The sequence below is a fragment of the Nelumbo nucifera genome, chromosome 3 (assembly GCF_055504915.1).
Source record: "Nelumbo nucifera cultivar China Antique chromosome 3, China Antique-T2T, whole genome shotgun sequence".
NCBI classification, from domain to species: Eukaryota; Viridiplantae; Streptophyta; class Magnoliopsida; order Proteales; family Nelumbonaceae; genus Nelumbo; species Nelumbo nucifera.
The window spans coordinates 22,124,984-22,144,073 of record NC_142651.1 but is presented as its reverse complement, the minus strand read 5'-3'; the positions used below and the strand labels follow the sequence as shown (position 1 = coordinate 22,144,073).

The 19,090-nt window shown below is 41.4% G+C and overlaps 1 protein-coding gene and 1 long non-coding RNA gene across 4 annotated transcripts; one reads left to right on the top strand and one right to left on the bottom strand.

Moving 5' to 3' along the window:
- Window positions 1–361: 361 nt before the first annotated feature.
- LOC104601556 (uncharacterized) lies at window positions 362–4,854 on the bottom strand. 2 transcript variants are annotated; one of them, XM_010264932.3, is made up of 3 exons: window positions 4,652–4,854; window positions 2,436–2,583; window positions 362–594 (listed from the first exon to the last, which is right to left on the bottom strand). In XM_010264932.3, the coding sequence occupies exons 1-3, from the start codon at window positions 4,704–4,706 to the stop codon at window positions 504–506; spliced, it is 294 nt and encodes a 97-aa protein (XP_010263234.1). In that variant the 5' UTR covers window positions 4,707–4,854; the 3' UTR covers window positions 362–503. The 2 variants fall into 2 exon arrangements, with proteins under 2 accessions (XP_010263234.1, XP_088758153.1); XM_088902027.1 differs by having other exon boundaries at window positions 4,570–4,747.
- Window positions 4,855–5,043: 189 nt separating this feature from the next.
- LOC104601550 (uncharacterized) lies at window positions 5,044–14,640 on the top strand. Of its 2 annotated transcripts, XR_016084545.1 has the most exons (4): window positions 5,044–5,263; window positions 12,626–12,730; window positions 14,064–14,248; window positions 14,320–14,640. It is a non-coding gene; the product is annotated as an uncharacterized LOC104601550 (long non-coding RNA). The 2 variants fall into 2 exon arrangements; XR_735906.3 differs by having other exon boundaries at window positions 5,045–5,263; window positions 14,064–14,640.
- Window positions 14,641–19,090: the final 4,450 nt, after the last annotated feature.

The following is a 19,090-nucleotide window of genomic DNA, read 5'->3' as shown; positions in this document are numbered from 1 at the left end:
CGTGTTTCATTTGGGGTTTCAAGGCAGTGCTGCAATGTCGCAGCAGATATGAACTCAATTTTCTGTGCAAAATTTTCTGAAACAACTTTAGTTCCTCTTAAAAAAGAGGGAATGCTTCTCTGTTTTCACCGTGGATAACTCGGCCATGGGTCCATGTTTCATAGAATCTTAAACCTTTTCATAATAATATGGATGGTGGCTGGTTTTGATATCCACACTGAAAAGGAACATTTCCCCATCAGGAGCAAACGGGAGGTTCAAATTTTTCTTCAAAATCCAAATAAGAGATATGTTTACTCTTTGTCCCATGGTTTTGACATCAACACAGAAAAAGAATATAATACCTGTTAAAAAGCATGTGAGCAGAGGAATATGAATAGAAGCATTAAGGGGGCCAAAAAACCAAAATGTGATTGTAGACATTCTGTCTTCATTCAACTGTACATAAAAATGTCCTCAACATTTGCACTTTTTAGAAAAACTCTTATTTAGTTCCTTTGATGCTAGAAAATGTGCTCAACTTCAGAAGATCCCTTGCCTTCCTGTTGAAGCATGTACTCTTTCTTCATTTGTTCCAGTACAGAGTCATTGGTGCTGCCAAGAAAAATGAGAAAATGCATGATCAAAATCACCCATATTCTTGTATCATTTAGATTTATTCCCAAGTATTTTTATAATGGGTTTAGGGCTACTCCTGCATTTTGGTTTTCTCAAATGACATCTTTTTCTATTAAAATGCTTTGTTGGCAGACAAACATAAAAAACTACAGTCTACAGTTAATGGACAATATCCACAGCAACAAAAGCCCCTGAGATCATTGATTGAAATAAAGTGCGCAGAAAGATAATGGGCAATATCCACAGCAACAGAACAAATTATGAATATCATACAAAACAAATACAAATCAAAAGAAAACTATCAAGAAAACACATGATAGAACATACATGGAACAGGCAAAGGTCCATGTAGTCAATCTCAATCATGGATCCATGTTCCCTCTTCCACTTTTATTTATTAATTTATCCTCCTCTTTATTTTTCAGAAATACAATTTCTTTTGATCTTGTAAGTGATCCCAGAGTCACTTCAGGGGGGCAGTCTTTGATAGTTAAACGACCAGAAAGTGACATGAAAAGATGGATAGATTTTTTTTTTTTTTTTTCTTGAAGGAGACAATAGCATATAAGACTTCACCAAATTCCTTAGTGCATTAGGGCATTAACTATTGACACACAGATTATTGCTAGGGAGAATGGAATTAAAATAGCCATCTCATAATTCATAGTGAAGGACATGAATGAGTGGACCTTTTAGACACAAGAAGACATTGACTTGATGATCAGATTGGTAAATATTAAGAAAAATAGTATTTAATGATTTTTGGGGATGAGCTATTACTCCCAGAATCGTGTAGCTCCCTCTCCTTGAAATGCCAAAAATAAAAGAAAAAAGAAAACTCATATCATCAAAGCTTCTTTGGACTTTTTGAAAGACCTAATCAACATTACTGTTCTTGTTTTCACAGTAACTAGTGTTGATCAGAACCATTTCAAAATGTTGTGTCTGTGACTCTGTAGTGTGTGAATGCAGAAATTTTACTAGTCCAAAATCATAAATAGGAATAAGTGACTTATTCATGGCCTCCTAACGAAATAAGTATGTGAAATGTCCCAAATCCTATTGAATGTCGGTGTCCCAAGTAAAAGGGCACACTTATAGGGTTGATCATCCTAATAACGGACAATCATAGCAGAGTGAAGAGTAAATAATAAGTTACACTTGTGATCATTAGAAAAATCATGATGAAGATGGTACAATTGGATGATAACAGTTTCAAGTTTTATAATGCTGTTTTAAGTGTGAAAATGAGAGAAGTTTGGTTGTTGCTGAATCCCTTGAACCAATGGACACTTCATATACTGGAAAAATTGATAGTTTCAGTCAATGCTTTAAAATGCAGTGGTGTGATACAAGGTATGCCACTACCTGGAGGTGTGAGGCATGGTTCCAAATGCAAGAGGTGTAAGCCTCCTGAGCACAAGGAGGCATAGGCCTCCTTCAGAGGAGTAGAGGAGTAGTTTTCTTTCTTGTTGTTGTTTTTCTCCTTTTTTTTTCTTTCTTGAGTTGTGGATGAGGCATACAAAAGGTGTACACTTCATGCAAAAGGTGTTTGATGCATACACACCTCCAGCATACGCCTCAAGGTGTTTTTTTTTTTTTGAGTGCCTCGCTTGGAGGTGCACCTCCAGTCACACACTTCACATGCTTTTTAAAATAGTGGTTTCAATGGCCTCTAGTTGAAAAAGGATTAATACTTGGTTCACAATCAATACCAACATATGCCAGAACAAATAATGATTACAATATTACATTGAAAAGGGAATTCAAGTCCATCAAATGGAAGCAACTTGTGGCATGTTAGTAACTGAGCTTACTACTGATGGAGACACTCATTTAACTCTTTTGCCTGTTTCCGACACTGCCATATTATTGATATCGTTCTTCCTGATGCACATTCAGCATACTTTGAAGTGTAATAATCACATTCTTTAAGTGCCTTCTGCTTCATTTTGCTACGTAAAGCTGGAAAGTTCAATTAATAAGAACTCATCAAATAATGCATGGATAAAAGATATCAAAAGAAATGAATCATTGACAAAAAGAGTAAATGCCAAGTAACAAATTAACACTTGTACCCAGAATTTTTTTACAAGTAAAGGAACCCTGATGAAAAAATGAGACACCATTAACGCATCATTAGAAATCTAAAAATGAGACACCGTTTACTAATCCACAACCCCTACTGCTCTACTTAGGAGATATGTTGCTCCTGTTAAAATGTCTTTGGCCCAGAATCACAATCATCTATTTGTTTAGCTATTTTCTTTTCCAATTTTGGTTTTGAGAACTCACATATACTGTTTACACTGATGGTTAAAAGTGAAATAGGAAGTGCAAATTTTCCATATGACGAAGTGAAGCAAAATTTCTGTTTGGACTTGTTGGTTGTATTATTGTAGGTTACCATATCTGTATACAAATATTACTCATAAAAAAAATCTGTATACAAACATTCTGTGATTGAATATAATGAAATATAAATGGTACTGATTTGTATCCAGCATGATGGTGCTTAATTTAGTATTTTGATATGAGTTCGGCTTCAGTCAGGACAAAGCCCATTCAAGCAGCCTTTACTGCCTTATATTGAGATTATCTCCGTACTTATGTGCTTTATTTTATGGACAGATATTCCCAATGCAAGGTTGGAAAAGGCTGTTAGAATAGTGTGGGCACAGGTTTGCCCTGATGGAAGCTGATCTCTTTTGATATTCTCTTGTTTGTTGTACATCTTGAATCTAGAATCATTGTGTAGTTAACATATCCTGAAACTAAAGATAATACTCGTTTTTACAAATGTCATCCATTTCCCCAAAAAGCTTCTAAGTATTCAGTTATTTTATGAAATAAAGGTGAAATATCCACATGTCTAATGAAAATGTATCTAAAAATTATGTGCTATTTTGAGAAAACGTACAATGTTGCATGTTGTCAAACCACTAAAATACTTGAATCGTTGTTCTTGTGGACGTCTTGGCTGGAGAGAGGTTGGGAGGGCGGAGTTGTTTTGGGGTGCCTCTCGTTTGTGCCTCTCGTTTTATTTTGTTTAATTGGATGATGGAGATTTTCTCTTTTACTCATCATCAATAAACTCTTTTTCATTGTTGTTACTGATCCAAAAAAGGTTGCATGTTGCAAACCATGTCTAAGACATTTTTAACTTTGATAAACGTTTTAAAGTAGTCAAAAGTTTATATCTTAGAAATCCAGAATAGTATAAGTTACTGCATGTTTGACTAGATAACCACTCAAATAGGCGTTTTTACAGATAATGAGGTTTGGTTTCGTTGATCCGTTTTGTTGGTAGGCCACTCTTGGACAGCTATAGCTAAAGATCAGAGTGACTAAAAAGATTGTGAATTCAGAATAAATTTCTTGATTTCAAGTCACCACCAAATTAATACCAATATACTTCAAAGTAAGTTCATCAATTGGATATCAAGATTAAGCAATTGTCATGATTTTGGAGTCATAGCTCACTAAAAATGGATACCATTTGATGTTCTGAACCACTAACATAGAGCAGTTCTATTAAATCATTTATATTAGACTCGTCCAAACCTCCTTGTAAATAATCTGTGCTAGACATCACATCACACAGGGGAAATCACATTGAAGCATATAATTCAGCAGAGCAATGAGCCAATGACTACCAGTACTATTTTCTTTTCTCACTTTTCTCATCCTCTCTAGTCTTAATTATTTTTTCTAATCTTCAGCTGAATGCAGTGGCAAAGGCATATCCTTATACTTTGTATCAAGGTGCAATCTTTAGCACTCTGTTTATTAGAACATCAGATAATCATAAAATTTTGTGCTAAAAAGAATACATTACAACCAAATGCTCATAAATAAGAAACAAAAATGAAGTAATGACCATCGACTCTTGCTCTGCTCCTACCGTGTGGTATCAATTGTGCTATGGAAGGAACTAGTCTTAGCGTTTACCTCTGAAACGCATGTACAGGATTAAAAGAAGGTGATTTCGAGGGAAGATACCAAAGAAAACAAAGAGAAAAATGGAGCTTGCCTTCTTCTACCTTCTTCTTGACATGATTTTCTCTGGCTTCCTGGACGTATCCCATCGACAAGTGACAACCCAAAACCCACTTCACCTTTCTCGCTATCAAGTATTAATATATAAACGCCATGGTTTACAGTCGGGGCTGTTTGGATCCACGAGGAAGCTGGCACCAAAAAAGAAAAGAAAATCGAACTTGCCAATCTTTTCTCATCGGCTCACGACTATCCCGGTTTAAATCGAAGCGAAACAATATAACACCCGCAACCAAATGATTCCTCTTAATCTGTGCGAACGGTGCTCAGGTTGTGGGACCAAGTTTTCTATCTCAAATCCACCGTTCGTGTAAAATTAAAAGGCAATTAGTGTGGGTCCCACACCTTCTCTTGTGTCCACTGTCCACTGTCCACCAACCGTGGACAACGTTCCGGCCAAAACGAACAGCTTTGAACTGTGAAGTGTTAAGTGAAACTCTATAAACCAATATATTGCGGTTGAATAGCTCGAGAACAGACGGAGGAGAATCATTGCTAATAAATGTTCATCCATGGAGGATCCAACAGGAAGAAAGGGAGCTCCCCCCCCCTTCTCCTATCACAGTCGTCTCGAATTTTTAGAGAGGTAACGCCATTCCGCATTTTCTTTATAATTTATTGTTTCTTATATTCTTTCATGCCTGGTTCCGTCGCTCTTTAATTTCTAGCAAATCTTTGATTGTTTAAGATTCAGAAAAACTGCAGATTTGTTGTCTACCTTGGAAGGAAAAAGCATAAGTTGATCGAATTTGGATACAACTAAATACAGTTAAACATGGTTAGTACTATTAGGATGCTTTCATTGATCCTTGTGTAGAATGATTTCACTGAGATAGTATGTTCAGTGGAGCTCCATAAGTTGGAAGCAATGATGGACGGAATCTAGTGAAGGAAAAAACTATTTACTTTTTAGGGCTGTTTGGACGGAAGCCGGTGAATTAAAACCTATTTACCATTAGAGATAAGCCATGGAGTATCTTGAATACTTGGTGCTGTCTGATCTGTGTTTCGAATCGAGGCCTCAATCGGATAATCTTGTCAACTGGACGAGGCTGAGGTGGAAGTATGAAGCTGTACATCGAGATTTGCAATCACTGGAAGAGTCAGAAGCTGAGGAGTTGCTCCCGAGTAAGCACTCCGACATTCAATTTAGTGCAAGATGATGAGGTTGGCCGGGATGAGCGGATTGGAAGAATGCTAGTTCCGAGCCGGGGATATGATGTGAAAAGGTGTTAAGTCAGTTGAGGGTTTTAAAAAGTCCCTTACCTCGAGCGGGAAATACCTATTTATAGTTGAATATCCATGTTCTAGTCGGATAGGGCCTCCGGGGTTGTCTGTCGAGGTCTTCGGGGGGTTCCCTCTTCCCCAGTGGAGTCTGCTTCCTTGTTCATGTGGGACACTCCTTCCTGGTCATGCTCTTCTATTACACGGTTAATGCTAACATAGCCCGAAGAGGGCGGCCACGTACTTTCTACACCTGAAGAAGCATTAGCAGGGCTACTATTATTTCTCGCCTTGGTAGAACAATAAGGTGCTTGTGGGAGCCCCCTCCTTAGTGATCGAGGCCAAGTTGTCTAGGGAGGAGCTGGCGGCCATTAGGTGGATAGTGAGGGTAGATGTACAAGAATACACCTCATCTGCGATGTTGATCCATGCTGGGCTGATGAAGCCCCCGGTTGGTTTGTCCTTGCTTTGTGTGTTTTTTATGCTTCCTTTCTTCGGCTTTGATTGATTGTCGTTCTTTCTTTGGCAAATATGGTGGTCGTTGACAAGGAAGATGAGGCGCATGCAGGCTGCTGCTCAGAGGAGGGCGGCGACCCAAACAGGGGTGGCTCAACAGCAGTGCCGCTCCGAAGTTATGATTCCTCAACCACATAAGAGGTTGAGACCTGTGGAGGGTGACATGGTTGATGTTGGCTCTAACGGGTCTTCGCCGCAGCATGTTCGACTGTGGCCCATGGCCCAAGGAGGTCTTGAGGTCCTGCCCTCTTTAGGTTTTGCGGAAGAGGGGGCCAAAGTGTACAAGCTGAGCTGGAGTGTCTGGCCAGAGGACACCCTAGAAACTAAAGGCGTGCCCGAGCAATTGGCTAGGGGCACTTTGTTGCCCAGGATCCGTAGGGAAACTGTGACAGAACGAGCGGGGTGCTGGAGAGCACGGCCATTCGAGAGTCTATTGCGGTAAGGCAACTGCACTGCCCTTTCTATTCTCTAGTTTGCTTTGTCGTGCTTATTGACTTCACATTTTGTAGGCTGTCTTCATGGTGATGATGTTGGTCGACAGGATGTGCGCCTTCGTCAATTGGAGATGGCCGAGCTGAAACAGGCAATGGAAGCCAAGGACAATGAGCTACGGTGGTCGAAGAGCGGCGTGCGTGAGCTCAAGGAGGGTCGTGACAAGGCACAAAAGGCGTTTGAGAAGGTGGAGGCGAAGCTTCTATGTGCTGAGGAGGAGGCGACCACCAAGTATATGGAGTTCGAGGAGTTCTAGGTTGCCCTTGACAATTATGCTACGGACTCCTGGTAGACCGGTTTTGCTTGATGCCAGAGGAGGGACATGTGTGAGCATCCTGAGATAGCCACGGCCGTGGAGCAATACGGTCCTTTTGATGCCGAGGCGCTGCCAATTGAGCAGCCTGCCCTGAATGACAGCGTTGTGACCCCCGAGGTGGTGAACCCCGCGAGTAGTACGGCTTGACCAACTGCCGAGTAGGGCCAGTTGTTGTTCGTTGTGTGGTCCCAATGTGCCCTGCCATTTGGGTCTAGTGGGGTTTGTGTGTGTGGTGTTGTGTTCTAAGGTCCTCGACCGTTAGAGTTCGCCAGGGGTTCGGCCTCAACCCACCTTGTGAAATAGCTTACTACGACGATGAGGTACTTCATTTGTCTGAATGCGGTGGGGAATGCTCTGAGGATATCCATCCCCCACTAGGCGAAGGGCCACGAACTCAAGATAGGCGTGAGGAGTGTTGCTAGCTGATGGTGCAAGTTCGAGTGCCTTTGATAGTGGTTGCACCTTCGAACAAGCTGAGTTGGATCTTATTTCATGGTGGGCCAGAAGTAGCCCTGCCAGAGTGCCTTGTATGCCAATTTTCGTGCGTCGGGTTGTCTCCTCAGATACCCTCGTGTATCTCCTTGAGGATGCAGTCGGCTTCGGTTGGGAGGAGACACCTCAGGTATGGGAGAGTATGTGACCAACGGTAGAGTTGGCCCTAGATGAGGCAGTACTGGGCCGACTTATGCGTGAGCCTTTTCGCTTCGATTTGGTCCTCAGGAAGGGTGTTGTTCTAGATGTATTGTATGATCGGGTCCATCCACGACGATTCTTGCTGGGGCGGGGAGGACCGCTAGAGTTGCTTCCAAGATGTTGGGTTGCACCAAGGTGTCCATCATGACCATGGTGTTGAGGTTGGTACGCGACAAGTTGGCAAGCTTTGACAAGGCACCGACTTGAGCGTTCTCGACTCCAGGGATTTGCTGTATGGCGAAGTGCTCCAGCTGTCCGGTGAGCTCTTGCACTTTCTGCAAATAAGTTTCCATGGTGGGCTCTCATGCCTCAAACTGACCAGTGACTTGGTTGACCACTAGTTAGGAGTTGCTAAAGGCCTCAGCGTGCCTTACTCTGACGTCTAGTGCGAGCTAAAGCCTAGTTATTAGGGCCTAGTATTCCATTTCGTTGTTTCGATGCCTTGAACTCGAACCTCAGGGCATGCTCGAGGATGGTGTCGTCTGGCTGAGGAGGATGAAGTTGGCGTTGCTTCATTGTCGATTGGATGATTCGTCCACATGGAAGGTCTAGAATAGTGGGACCTTGGCCGGGTTCTAAGCTGAGAATGTGCACTCGGCCAAGAAGTTGGCTTGGGCCTGAGCTTTGATGGCGGGCTGAGGTGCGTAGTCGATGTCAAATTCGCTTATCTCCACGGTCCACTTGATCAAGCGCTTGGTGTCTCTGGCCTGTGCAACACCTATTTAAGTGGCTGGTCAGTGGGCACTCAGATGCTATGTGCCTTGAGATACGGCCTGAGCTTCCTCGTCGAAGTGACGAGGGCCAGGGTGACCTTTTCGAGGTTTGCATACCGCGTCTCGGCGCTTGTGAGGACCTTGCTGGTGTAGTAGATCGGCCTTTGGGTTTGGCCTTGCTCCTTTACTAAAACCGAACTAACCACTTCGTCGCTGGCAGATAGGTAGAGCAGGAACTGGTCTCCTGGGTTCGGCTTCGTGAGTAGAGGTGACGAGCTCAGGTAGCGCTTCAACTCCTGGAAGGACCGTTCCCACCCCTCGGTCCATTGGAAGTCTTTCACCTTTTTCAGGGCCTTGAAGAAGGGCAGACAATGGTCCATGGACTTCGACATGAATATGCTCAATGCGACAATCCGTCCAGTGTAGCGTTGCACTTCTTTGTACGTCTGCGTGGACTGCACGTCCAGGATGGCCTGAATGTTCTCCGGGTTTGCTTCAATTCCCCTCTACGTGACCATGAAACCTAGAAACTTGCTGGAGCAACCGCTGAAGGCACACTTCATCCGGTTTAACTTCATCTGGTATTTCCTAAGGATGTCGAAGACCTCCTTTAGGTCGGCTAGGTGTTGCTCCGCTTTCTTGCTCTTCACCAGCATGTCTTCCATGTAGGCTTCCACATTTCGGCCGAGATGTTCCTTGAATATGTGGTTCACCAGCCTCTAGTAAGTGGCGTTGACGTTCTTCAGATTGAAGGGCATCACCTTATAGATAGTCCTCGGTCTGTGATGAAGGCAGTCTTCTCCTAGTCGTCCGGATATATTTGGATTTGATTATAATTGGAGAAGGCTCGCAATGCGTTCAACATCGGTCGACCGATGATGGCGTTGTAGGGTGATAGGACATGGACGATGATGAAGTCCATCACCGGTCGTCGCCGGTGAAGGTGATGGGGGTGTCCTGCATCGGTCACTTTGGTTCCTTGTTCTCGACCTGATGCAACCCGGCATAGGCCTTGTAGGCCAAGTTGGTTTTCCCTTCGGAGGCCATCCCGCCTGAGATGACGGCAATGACCCCGGCGGGTGGAGCTTGGGCTAGAGGTGCGTCGGCGTGGCGTGGTTCTTCTTTTTGCTTGTGCTCCTTGATGTCGACAAACCCGCCAAGGTACCCACGCTGGACTAGGTCCTCTAGGTGATGGCACAGGTCGCGGCAACTCTCGGTCTTGTGGTTGTGATCTCGGTGGAAGTCGCAGTGCTTGTCTTTGTTCCTCTTGTTGCTCTGGAACTTCATCTTCTCGGGCCACCTGACAAAGTTGCGGTCGTGGATATGCATCAGTATCTTGGTCTGCGACACGTTTAGTGGAGTGAAATTATGGTACATCGGGGGCTGAGTCCTTGGTTTGTAGTCGGGGCGGTGGTCTTTTCTTTTGTTGTCCCGATCTGCTCGTTTGTCGTGGTCTTTCCCCTTGCGGTCATGCTGGTCCTCTTCGCTCTTGTGCAACTCCTAGGCCTCCTCAACGTTCATGTATTTTTGTGCATGCTTCATGAGCGTGGTCAAGTTGGGCAGAGGATTCTTCTACAATGAGAAGCTAAACATTGACGAGCGCAAGCCGTGCATAATGGCGGCAACGACCACCAACTGGTCTAGGGCACGAACCTGGAGGACTTCAACGCTGAATCTCGCCAAATACTCCCGTAGGGTCTCTTCACTCTTCTGGCGTACTTCCATGAGGTTGGCTGAGGTCTTCTAGTGCCTCTGACTGGTAGTGAACTATGCTAGGAACTATGTCTCCAGTTGCTCCTAGGAGGCTATGGATCGTGGCGGGAGCGAAGTGTACCAGGTTTTGACGACTCCATGTAGGGTTGCAATGAAGGCCTTGTACATGAGACCTTCAGACGAGTCATGCAACATCATTATTAACTTGAACCTCTCGAAGTGATCGTTGGGGTCCGAGGTCCCATCGTACTTCTCGAATTGAGGTGGCCTCCATTCGGTTGGGGGGAGCTCGTCCACGACCTCCTGCATGAAGACAGGCTCCTTCGCAAGGTGTGGATCATGGTGTGGTTCTGCTGGTCGAGCCATTGGAGGAGCTACACTGCAATATGATTGGTTGCATTTCTGTTCGGCCAACCTTTCTCGTAGATCTTGGATCTCGGCATCATGGTCGGCTGGTGTTGTGTTCATAAACTTCTTTCCTTTCGAGACTGCGTGTCGGTCTCGGATTGAGCTGGATCCGGCTATTGAGATCGGCGGCTGCTGTAAACGTTGGCTGAGCCGTTCTCTCGCCAGAACTTTGACGTCGAAGTGATGGGATCTACTACGAGCGTCGTGTGCACAAGGTCGGGCTGGGGGCCTGCGCAGATTGCCCCAACGTCTCCATCATGGCGAGGATATGATTGACCTTCTGCTGAATGGCATGGAATTGCACAGGGTTGACCACTGTCTGATGTTGGGGCTCTCGAGGCGGAGAGTTGTAGAGTGAATGGGATCCTCGAGACGAGGAACGGGCTCCAGAGCGGTCAGATGTGTTCTTAGGCATGGTCGCTTTTGGTGTACGGTGAGAGAGGTTTGGGAAATGGCTTTTTGTACGTTTTCCACAGATGACGCCAATATGATGCTATCTAATCTGAGGTGTTTTGAATTGATGCTGCAATCACATAATCCTGCCAAGTAGGCGAGGCCGAGGTGGAAGGACGAAGTCGTACACCGAGATCTGCAATCACAGGAAGAGTCAGAGGCCCGAGGAGTTGTTCCCTGGGTAAGCACTCCGATGCTCAAGTTAGTGCAAGATGATGAGGTCGGATGGGACGAGCAGATTGGAAGAATGCTAGTTCCGAGCTGGGGAGATGATGTGAAAAGGTGCTAAGTCAGTTGAGGGTTCTAAAAAGTCCCTTACCTCGAGCGGGGAATACCTATTTATAGTTGAATAACCGTGTTCTAGTCGGATTGGGCTTCCGGGGTTGTCGGGATGAGGTTGTCCACTGAGGTCTTCGGGGGGTTCCCTCTTCCCCGACGGAGTCCGCTTCCTTATCTGTGTGGGACACTCCTTCCTGGTCGTGCTTTTCCATTACGTGGTTGATGCTGACATGGCCCGAAGAAGACGACCATAGAATCCACCATGTGGCACCTTGGGCCTGCTCGGCAATCACTCGAACATAACTATCTGATCATTTTATTTTAGTTGGAAGTAATGATGTTGGAGAAGGATGTGATGGTGGTAAGTTTATAGGTTTAAACACAATTTACTAGAGCAATTGTTGGGAAGTTCTACGAAGTTTCCTTGTTTTTTATTGATGGAATCCCATTTTCCCTACCATGTGAACATAATTATTTTGGCATCTTTGCTCCTACCTAAACTTTCAGTGAAGTATTATCTACTGCAATTGGATGCCCTTTTTAATGAGCACATTCAATTTTTAAGGCCTTCAACAATATATCTTCCCTGAAGCCCACTCTTGAAAATGTCATTTTTTTGTACTATTTAATTTCCATACTTTGCTTGATCTTATTCGTACTCTCATCAGCACTACCAGGTAGTTTGGTCTTATGACAGCTGAGTGAGTGCAAATAATTTTGAGACCTGAAAAGTCTATGTTTTTCTTTCCATCCACTTCAGTGGAGATGATTTGAACAGATAATTGGAGGGCTCTATATTAGCTCTATGTTCCATTTAACATCAGAAGTAGTGTGTTTTGGCAACATTTATCAGATGGTGGGGATGGTCATATATGTGCTTGGAGTGATAGCAAAAGCGACCTCATTTAAAGTCAATCTCATGCATAGTTTGTGCTTGTACTTGTTATAAGGCAAAGTTTTTGATGTTTTATCATATTTTTGTGAACTTGTCACTGTATTCTTTACTATATTGCAATAGGTGATCTGATATAGGCATCATAATGCAAAACTGTATTCTAAAAATGACAGTGTTCCATGATTTTATCCCCATTGAAAAGGAATATCTACTTGAAGTGCTTAACTGTCCTTGTTTGGTATCTAGAGATTTTTGACGAAAGAAGTTTGTTGGATGAGAAAGGACTTATGGTAGCCGAAAATCAGGAAAACAGCCTGAGAAACAAGCAGAAACTTGCAGAGAGTACTCGAGGTATGCTTTTAGCATTTGGATTTAAATTTTAGCATTGAACAATGTAAGTTTACCTTCATTGCCTTGGTAAAGTGTTGGTATGTGTGTTGGAATTTACATCAGCCACCAAGAAATTGATATTATTCTTGGAAGCTTTGCATTCTTGGCATCTACTAGCATTTTATCGTGGTGAATTTGGAAGTCTAACCTGTAAAATTTATTATCTTGATATTGGAAGGTTTTAAGAAAACTTCTGCAGATGAAAAGTTTGTTTGATTCTTTACTTAAGGGTTATCAAGACAAAGTGAACAATCTTAAAGAGAGCAAAGTTTGGAGAAAATGCTTTTCTTAATATCTACAGAACCTCTATGAGGCTCCAGATCCTTATCCAGATCTTTCCCTCAACTGGCTTCTTTGGTACATTAGAATGCCTTCTACTGGATTTTTAGCTTCTTTATCCTTACCTGTTATCTAATGCCTTTTGTTTCTGCTGTTGTAAGCAGATAAATCGGAGAGCTATGGATAATGCTTAAGAGCATCCAGTTGTCAAATCTAACCCACAAAAATTGAATTGTCAAATCTAGATATGCAATTTCAGATAAGTTCTGATCAACTTGAATAAAATTCATGATCTAGGGTGTGCATTGGAACTGAAAATCTTAGGCCATGATAAGGTAAATAGCCATGCAATACAATAAGAAGGGCAAACATAATAAAAAAAAGGCTCAAAAGATGTAGCTTGGGAGATCCCCCCCTGTTGGGATTCATCTGAATGAGATGCTTACTGTCATACCAAAGGTCTAGTCTCTCTAATTAATGGGATCCAATATGCTAATTAAAAACCACCTTGGGTGGCTTCTGAAACACCACACTTGAGGTTCAAGAGAATCCCCTCCTATTGTGGCTGATTTCCCTAAAGAAAGACATAACCTGCTTGATTTATCCCCTCTAACCATGGCTCTGGTTTCCCATGTTTCCAGTAGCATGGTTTGTCCACTTGATTTGTCGTTAGGTTCATTTACTCCATTCCTACTCCCATTCATCTTTTTTCTATGTTAATATATTTTGTATCACATAATTTACTGTTTCTTGACTGATCCTGCAATGCTCTTTCTATGAGCCCATTCTGTTGGAATGCTATTATGAGGCTACTCTGCAGTGCACATCCAGGCCATATCCTATCCTCGAGTGCACTATTCTCAGTTACCAACAATGTTATTTGTCTAAAAACCTTGACATTCAAAAGTTATCAACTTATTTGTGATGGTCTTTTTGGTTTTCCTATTTTTACGAGTTTCCATTACATGGCATTTACACGTCTAGTTTATTTATTTTCCTCTGTTGACTTGTGCAGCTCAACAAATGGCCATGAAAAATCTGCTACTTTGGATGCCGATCTTAACCTCTCACATGCACTTTGATGTTCACTGACAAGCTTTGAACACTGTCCCTTTATCACCTGCAATTGTTGATGGAGTCAAATTCATGAAGTTGATACTGAAATGTTGTATTGGAGCTTATATTCCATGCGCATTCAAGGCAAGTTCACTTCTGAAGTAAAATGTATTGTTCTACCACTGAGTTCATTACATAACACTTTCTATCTGTAGGCTGGAAGAAACAGGAATCGTAAAATGGCAAATACAAAGGACCTGGTAGTGGGAGTTATATCTCCTATGTCAAATATATCTGAAATTTGTGTCTTAATCTGAATGGTCCAAGCATTGTTTTGGAAATTAGGCCAGAACAGACAGGGGGAACAATCTGGATTAACAACGTACCCATCTCCAAATGGTTGAGGTTAACCAAAACTGTTTGTCTGTCTTGATCAACCTTCTCATTTGTTCTATATAAACATGTGTTTTCTAATATTTTGAGTTTGTGACAATTTAATGATGCTTTTGTTTATTTATGCGACTCTATTTACACTCTTGCACAGTTCAAACAAAATAGTAGAGCTTTTGAATGCTATAACTGCATGCCAAACCCGGCTGTAAAACACCCAAATCATGAAAAGAGAATTGGGTGGGGGGGTGGCATTGGCTTGGTACGATGATTTTACAATCTTGGGCCGACAAGTGTGAAAATGTGGGTTAGACTCTAAGAGCGTCCATTGGGTGTCAAAATGCCGGTGGTTAGGTCTTGCAAGTTGCAACCCGTCAACATCTCTCCAGAGCCCAGACCTGGGTTGGCTGGGACCTACTGCCTTTCACTTTTGGGTAAAAAAAAATAAAAAGGCCCAGAAACATTTGGATTCCAGTGGGTTCATTTCTGTGATATGGGGAGGATTGCATGTGTTGCCTTAATTACCATTTTACAGGTGGGTCCAATATGAACAGGCAACAGCTAATCTGGAATATATATGCAGCTGGCCCATTTAAGTTTGTACCAAGGACTGTCTGGTGTCTATTGCTAGCTAATATGTCGGTTGAATTCTTATTGATTAATAATAATACCTTGGAGGTAAAACTCATTCACTACTGTATGATTAGTTTGCATTTCATTTTATACTTTTTGGTAGTTAGATTAGATGCTTAAATTATCTTGACTTGACTTTCTTTCTAACAATAACCCTTGACCAATTGGTGAGTCTAATGTGAAAATTCTCAGTTAAAGAAGAACTCTTGCTTCTAGAGAAAGGAGGGCTAGAGGGGAGATGCTCATTGCTCATATACTTTTCCTTGTCTCTATTGTTTCTAATCCTTTCTAAGAAAAAAAGAAGTCATTCATCGCTCATAATTCATATACCTATCTAATCATAGTATTCTTATGAGCATCACGCGTGCCACCGCTGAAATGTTCATGCTTTCAAGACTGGTTTTTCACAAAAAAAAAAAACGCTTCTGCCATGTAGGCAGTGAACAATACTATGCTGTTTGATAAGGTGATTTTCAGCACAGTTTTTCATATATATGCTGACAAGTAAGCATCACATAGGATACACATCAGTCAACCGTTGGGGGAAATGGTTCACTGATGTATAAAATGCCAAATTTTCAAGGCATGTCCGATTTTTTAATAATTGGCTGAATCAAACAATGAGATACATGGGTGTTTGTTGAAATGCCTATGTGAATCCGACGTGGCACCGTTTTTTAAAAAATGGCCACGATTCCAAACATACTCTAAAGGAATGAGTCTCCAGATTCAAGAATCTCGTCACTGGTTCTAGTAAGAGGTTGGTTTTGTGGTTTAGAAGTTTTTACCACATTTTACATGTACTGGGAGCTTATATGGATGCTTGTTGGGTTCACATGTTCCCGGGCTCATTCTCTGTCCACGTGGCCAGTTGAACCCAATAGACCTACCCTACGCTGGAAGGAGTTAACAGAAAATTCAAGAAACATAGTCTCTCGTTCACAAGATGGAGCCGGTGTACATTTTCTGATCAATGCATTAACCATGGCTGACCCAAAGAGGACCTAAGACTCCTAGGTAGCATGGGCTGCCTGGATCTGTGGAACCAACCTTTGGTGCAGGCTTCAGACAGAAGAAAATAGCTTTGCCCTTAAAATATCAATATGTTATAGTTAAAAGGCCTTTTGATGCCCTCCTGTCGGTCCTTTTATCTTCTTATTTTTACTCCTCTCGAGTACCTAAAATTGATAAAGCCAAAGCTATGGATTAAAATAATAAAAAGAACTCAATAAAAAACTCAAGGTATAAATGCCTTGTAACCTGCAACCAAGATAATGGAATGCCGGTGGGAACCACTGCCACACAAGTTAGAGCGCCATGGATTCATTGAAAATGGGGAGTCATGAATAAAATTTAAAGAGAACTTCATTGCAGACATCTCTGTTAGCTTATTACCAGACCAACTCCCCGTACTCACCCCACGTTTTTGTGTTTAAACCGATATCTGTTTATGTTTAAGGTTGCAATCATCAATAATGTCAAGCAAGGACCAAGAAAAGAAATACCCACTCAGTAATCTCTTTGGGCACCATCATGTGGTCGAAGTTGGACTTTTCAGCCATTAAGCCTACAACAAATAATCCTTGTATACTTTCCAAACAATCCCTAAAGTCACGGCTCTGCCAAACTGCTCTGTAATTGCCAAAAGGCTACGACTTACTTTTTTTCTTTCAGGTTCTTCCTGAAGTTAGTGGGTTGGTCAATGTTGGTAGGAAGTTAAGGATGGGGACAACGCGGTGTCCATAGAGTGCCTGCAGATTCAGCTTTGTTTTGGGAGTGATGCTGAGTTATCATCTTAATTAAAGGGTCATCAAATAATAGGGTAGTGACCAAGTGAAGAGAGTACTAGAGAGTAGAGAGTGATCCTCAGTTCCTCACATAAGAAACTAATGAACGCTCCAATCACTGCCTTAACAATACGATATTGAAAGGTTAGTTGCCTTGACAATGACTATAGACAATGCCCCCACAAAATAAGAGAAAGAAAGAAAAATAACTTCTCCTAGAGGTTAAAAAATGACTACCCAATCCAAATTGTGCTGAAGTATCTATGTTGCTATCTTGTTGATTGAAGTCATGATTCATGAACCTACTATTTAATTCCTTGAGTAAGACACGGGTTGGAGTTAGTCCAACCTATCCAAAGTTTTGATCCTCCACAATCCACATACACATGTCATATCTAAATGCATTGTTCCATCACTTTTTCTTTTATTTTAAGTCCCGTTTGCTTTCACTTTCGTGTAAGAAGGGGCCGTTACTTGGTGTATTGGTACAACATCGGGCTGTCAAGTGTGAGAACGCAAGTTTGAGTCTTAGAGTGATCACTTTGGTTCAGTTTAGAAGCAGTATAAATGCAAATATGTACAGCATAAATACATACAAAATATAAGGTTTTGCACTCTACATATTTGCATTTATATTCCTTCCAAACTCAGTCTTAATACAAAAAAATGCCAAATTAGGATCCCATCCATTCTACCCTTTCAAGACCCCAGATAGTTGGGACCAATATTGGGTAATGGTTTTTTTTTCAATGCAAGAGAAGGCTAACTTTTTATTTTAGACTTTCGTTTACAATATTAGTCATATTTTACTATCCATCCCTTTTAATATGCAAAAGCTTATCTTGTTTGCAATTGAATAGAAGGGCCACCTAAACCATGAGGAACATGACTAGCTACCGTGGCTCCACCCAAATAAGTATCAGCTTCTGGTACGAACAACTTCCTTGCTGGATTTATCTTTTATTTATTCCTCTTTTCCCTCTTTATTTTAATACAATAAGAACCTCCTTTTTCATGTTTCCTCAATGTTCTCCCTTAGCCTTACCCCAACCTATAAGTTAATACAAGAGATTTGGTGGGGCAATTAGGGATGGTAATTTTCCCTTCAACCATCGGGTTGGGGATGGGAGTGAAGTCCCTGCCCTGATCCAATTATGACTATAAATAAATAAATATATATATATATATTATTCATATTAAATATATGATATTATTTATATTATATATATATATATATCAAAATATATTTAAAGTATTATTTATATTTTAAATGCATTTGTTTTTTAAAAAATACTGTTAATTAAAAAAAAATTGGAGATCCGGGTCTCTATGGCGAATTCATTTTTTCGGGATTCGGAAATGAAGGATAAGTTTTATCCCCAACAGAAACCAAGGTCATAGACGAGGATTTATTTCAAAGTCGGGATCGGAGATGGGAAAAGTGATCCCTGCCCATAACATGCTCCATTGCCACTCCAAGGGGTAATCATTTCAATTCTAAGGAGTTGAGGTGGGAATAAGATTCAAATGGAAATCTATTCAGACTATCCAAACACAACTTTATTTCTTATTGGGCTTTAGCAAATCTAAATATAGGAAATTAAAGAACATTTATGATCTCCAGCATTATTACTCAACAACAGGGAAAAAGAAAATTATATGATGAGATTTTTTAAAGCATAATGTCTGTATTTGGATGTTCAAAATAAATAATTTTAAGGTAGGTTGATTGCCAAATTTTGAAGGTTTTTTTTTAATTTGGAATTAAACATAGGGATAAGTACAGTTATCCCTTAAACATATTGGGCAAAGAAAGAACTTCGTTTTGCACTAATATATTTTTTAAATAGGAATAGGTTGGTACTTGATAGTAAATGAAATATGTTTTTGTTTTATTAGCAACATGCATGCCATGTGCTCTCCAACTAGTCTCAATAGGAAATATGAATTGAAGAAAAAACGGTTTTTTGTTTGTTTGGGAGACAAACAGAATTTAAATGGTCCAGTTATAGTTTTTTATTATTATTTCTTTTCAAAACGATATTAGTGGACAAAGGGTCTCCAGATAAGCCCTTTTTTTGGGGTTGAACAGCACAAAGACCTCACAAAAACAAAAGAAAAAGTACAAAAGCACTTCTATCAGAAAAAGAAAAGTTCCTTTTTGGCCAATCTGAAG

What these genes read in the sequence shown, in the direction of transcription:
- LOC104601556 (XM_010264932.3), bottom strand. Translation starts at nt 4,706, where the DNA reads ATGGGATACGTCCAGGAAGCCAGAGAAAATCATGTCAAGAAGAAGGTA. An exon ending in CAAGAAGAAGGTAGAAGAAG is followed by an intron (nt 2,584 to 4,651) that starts GCAAGCTCCATT and finishes TGAACTTTCCAG; the next exon opens with CTTTACGTAGCAAAATGAAG. An exon ending in AATGAGTGTCTCCATCAGTA is followed by an intron (nt 595 to 2,435) that starts GTAAGCTCAGTT and finishes TTTTCTTGGCAG; the next exon opens with CACCAATGACTCTGTACTGG.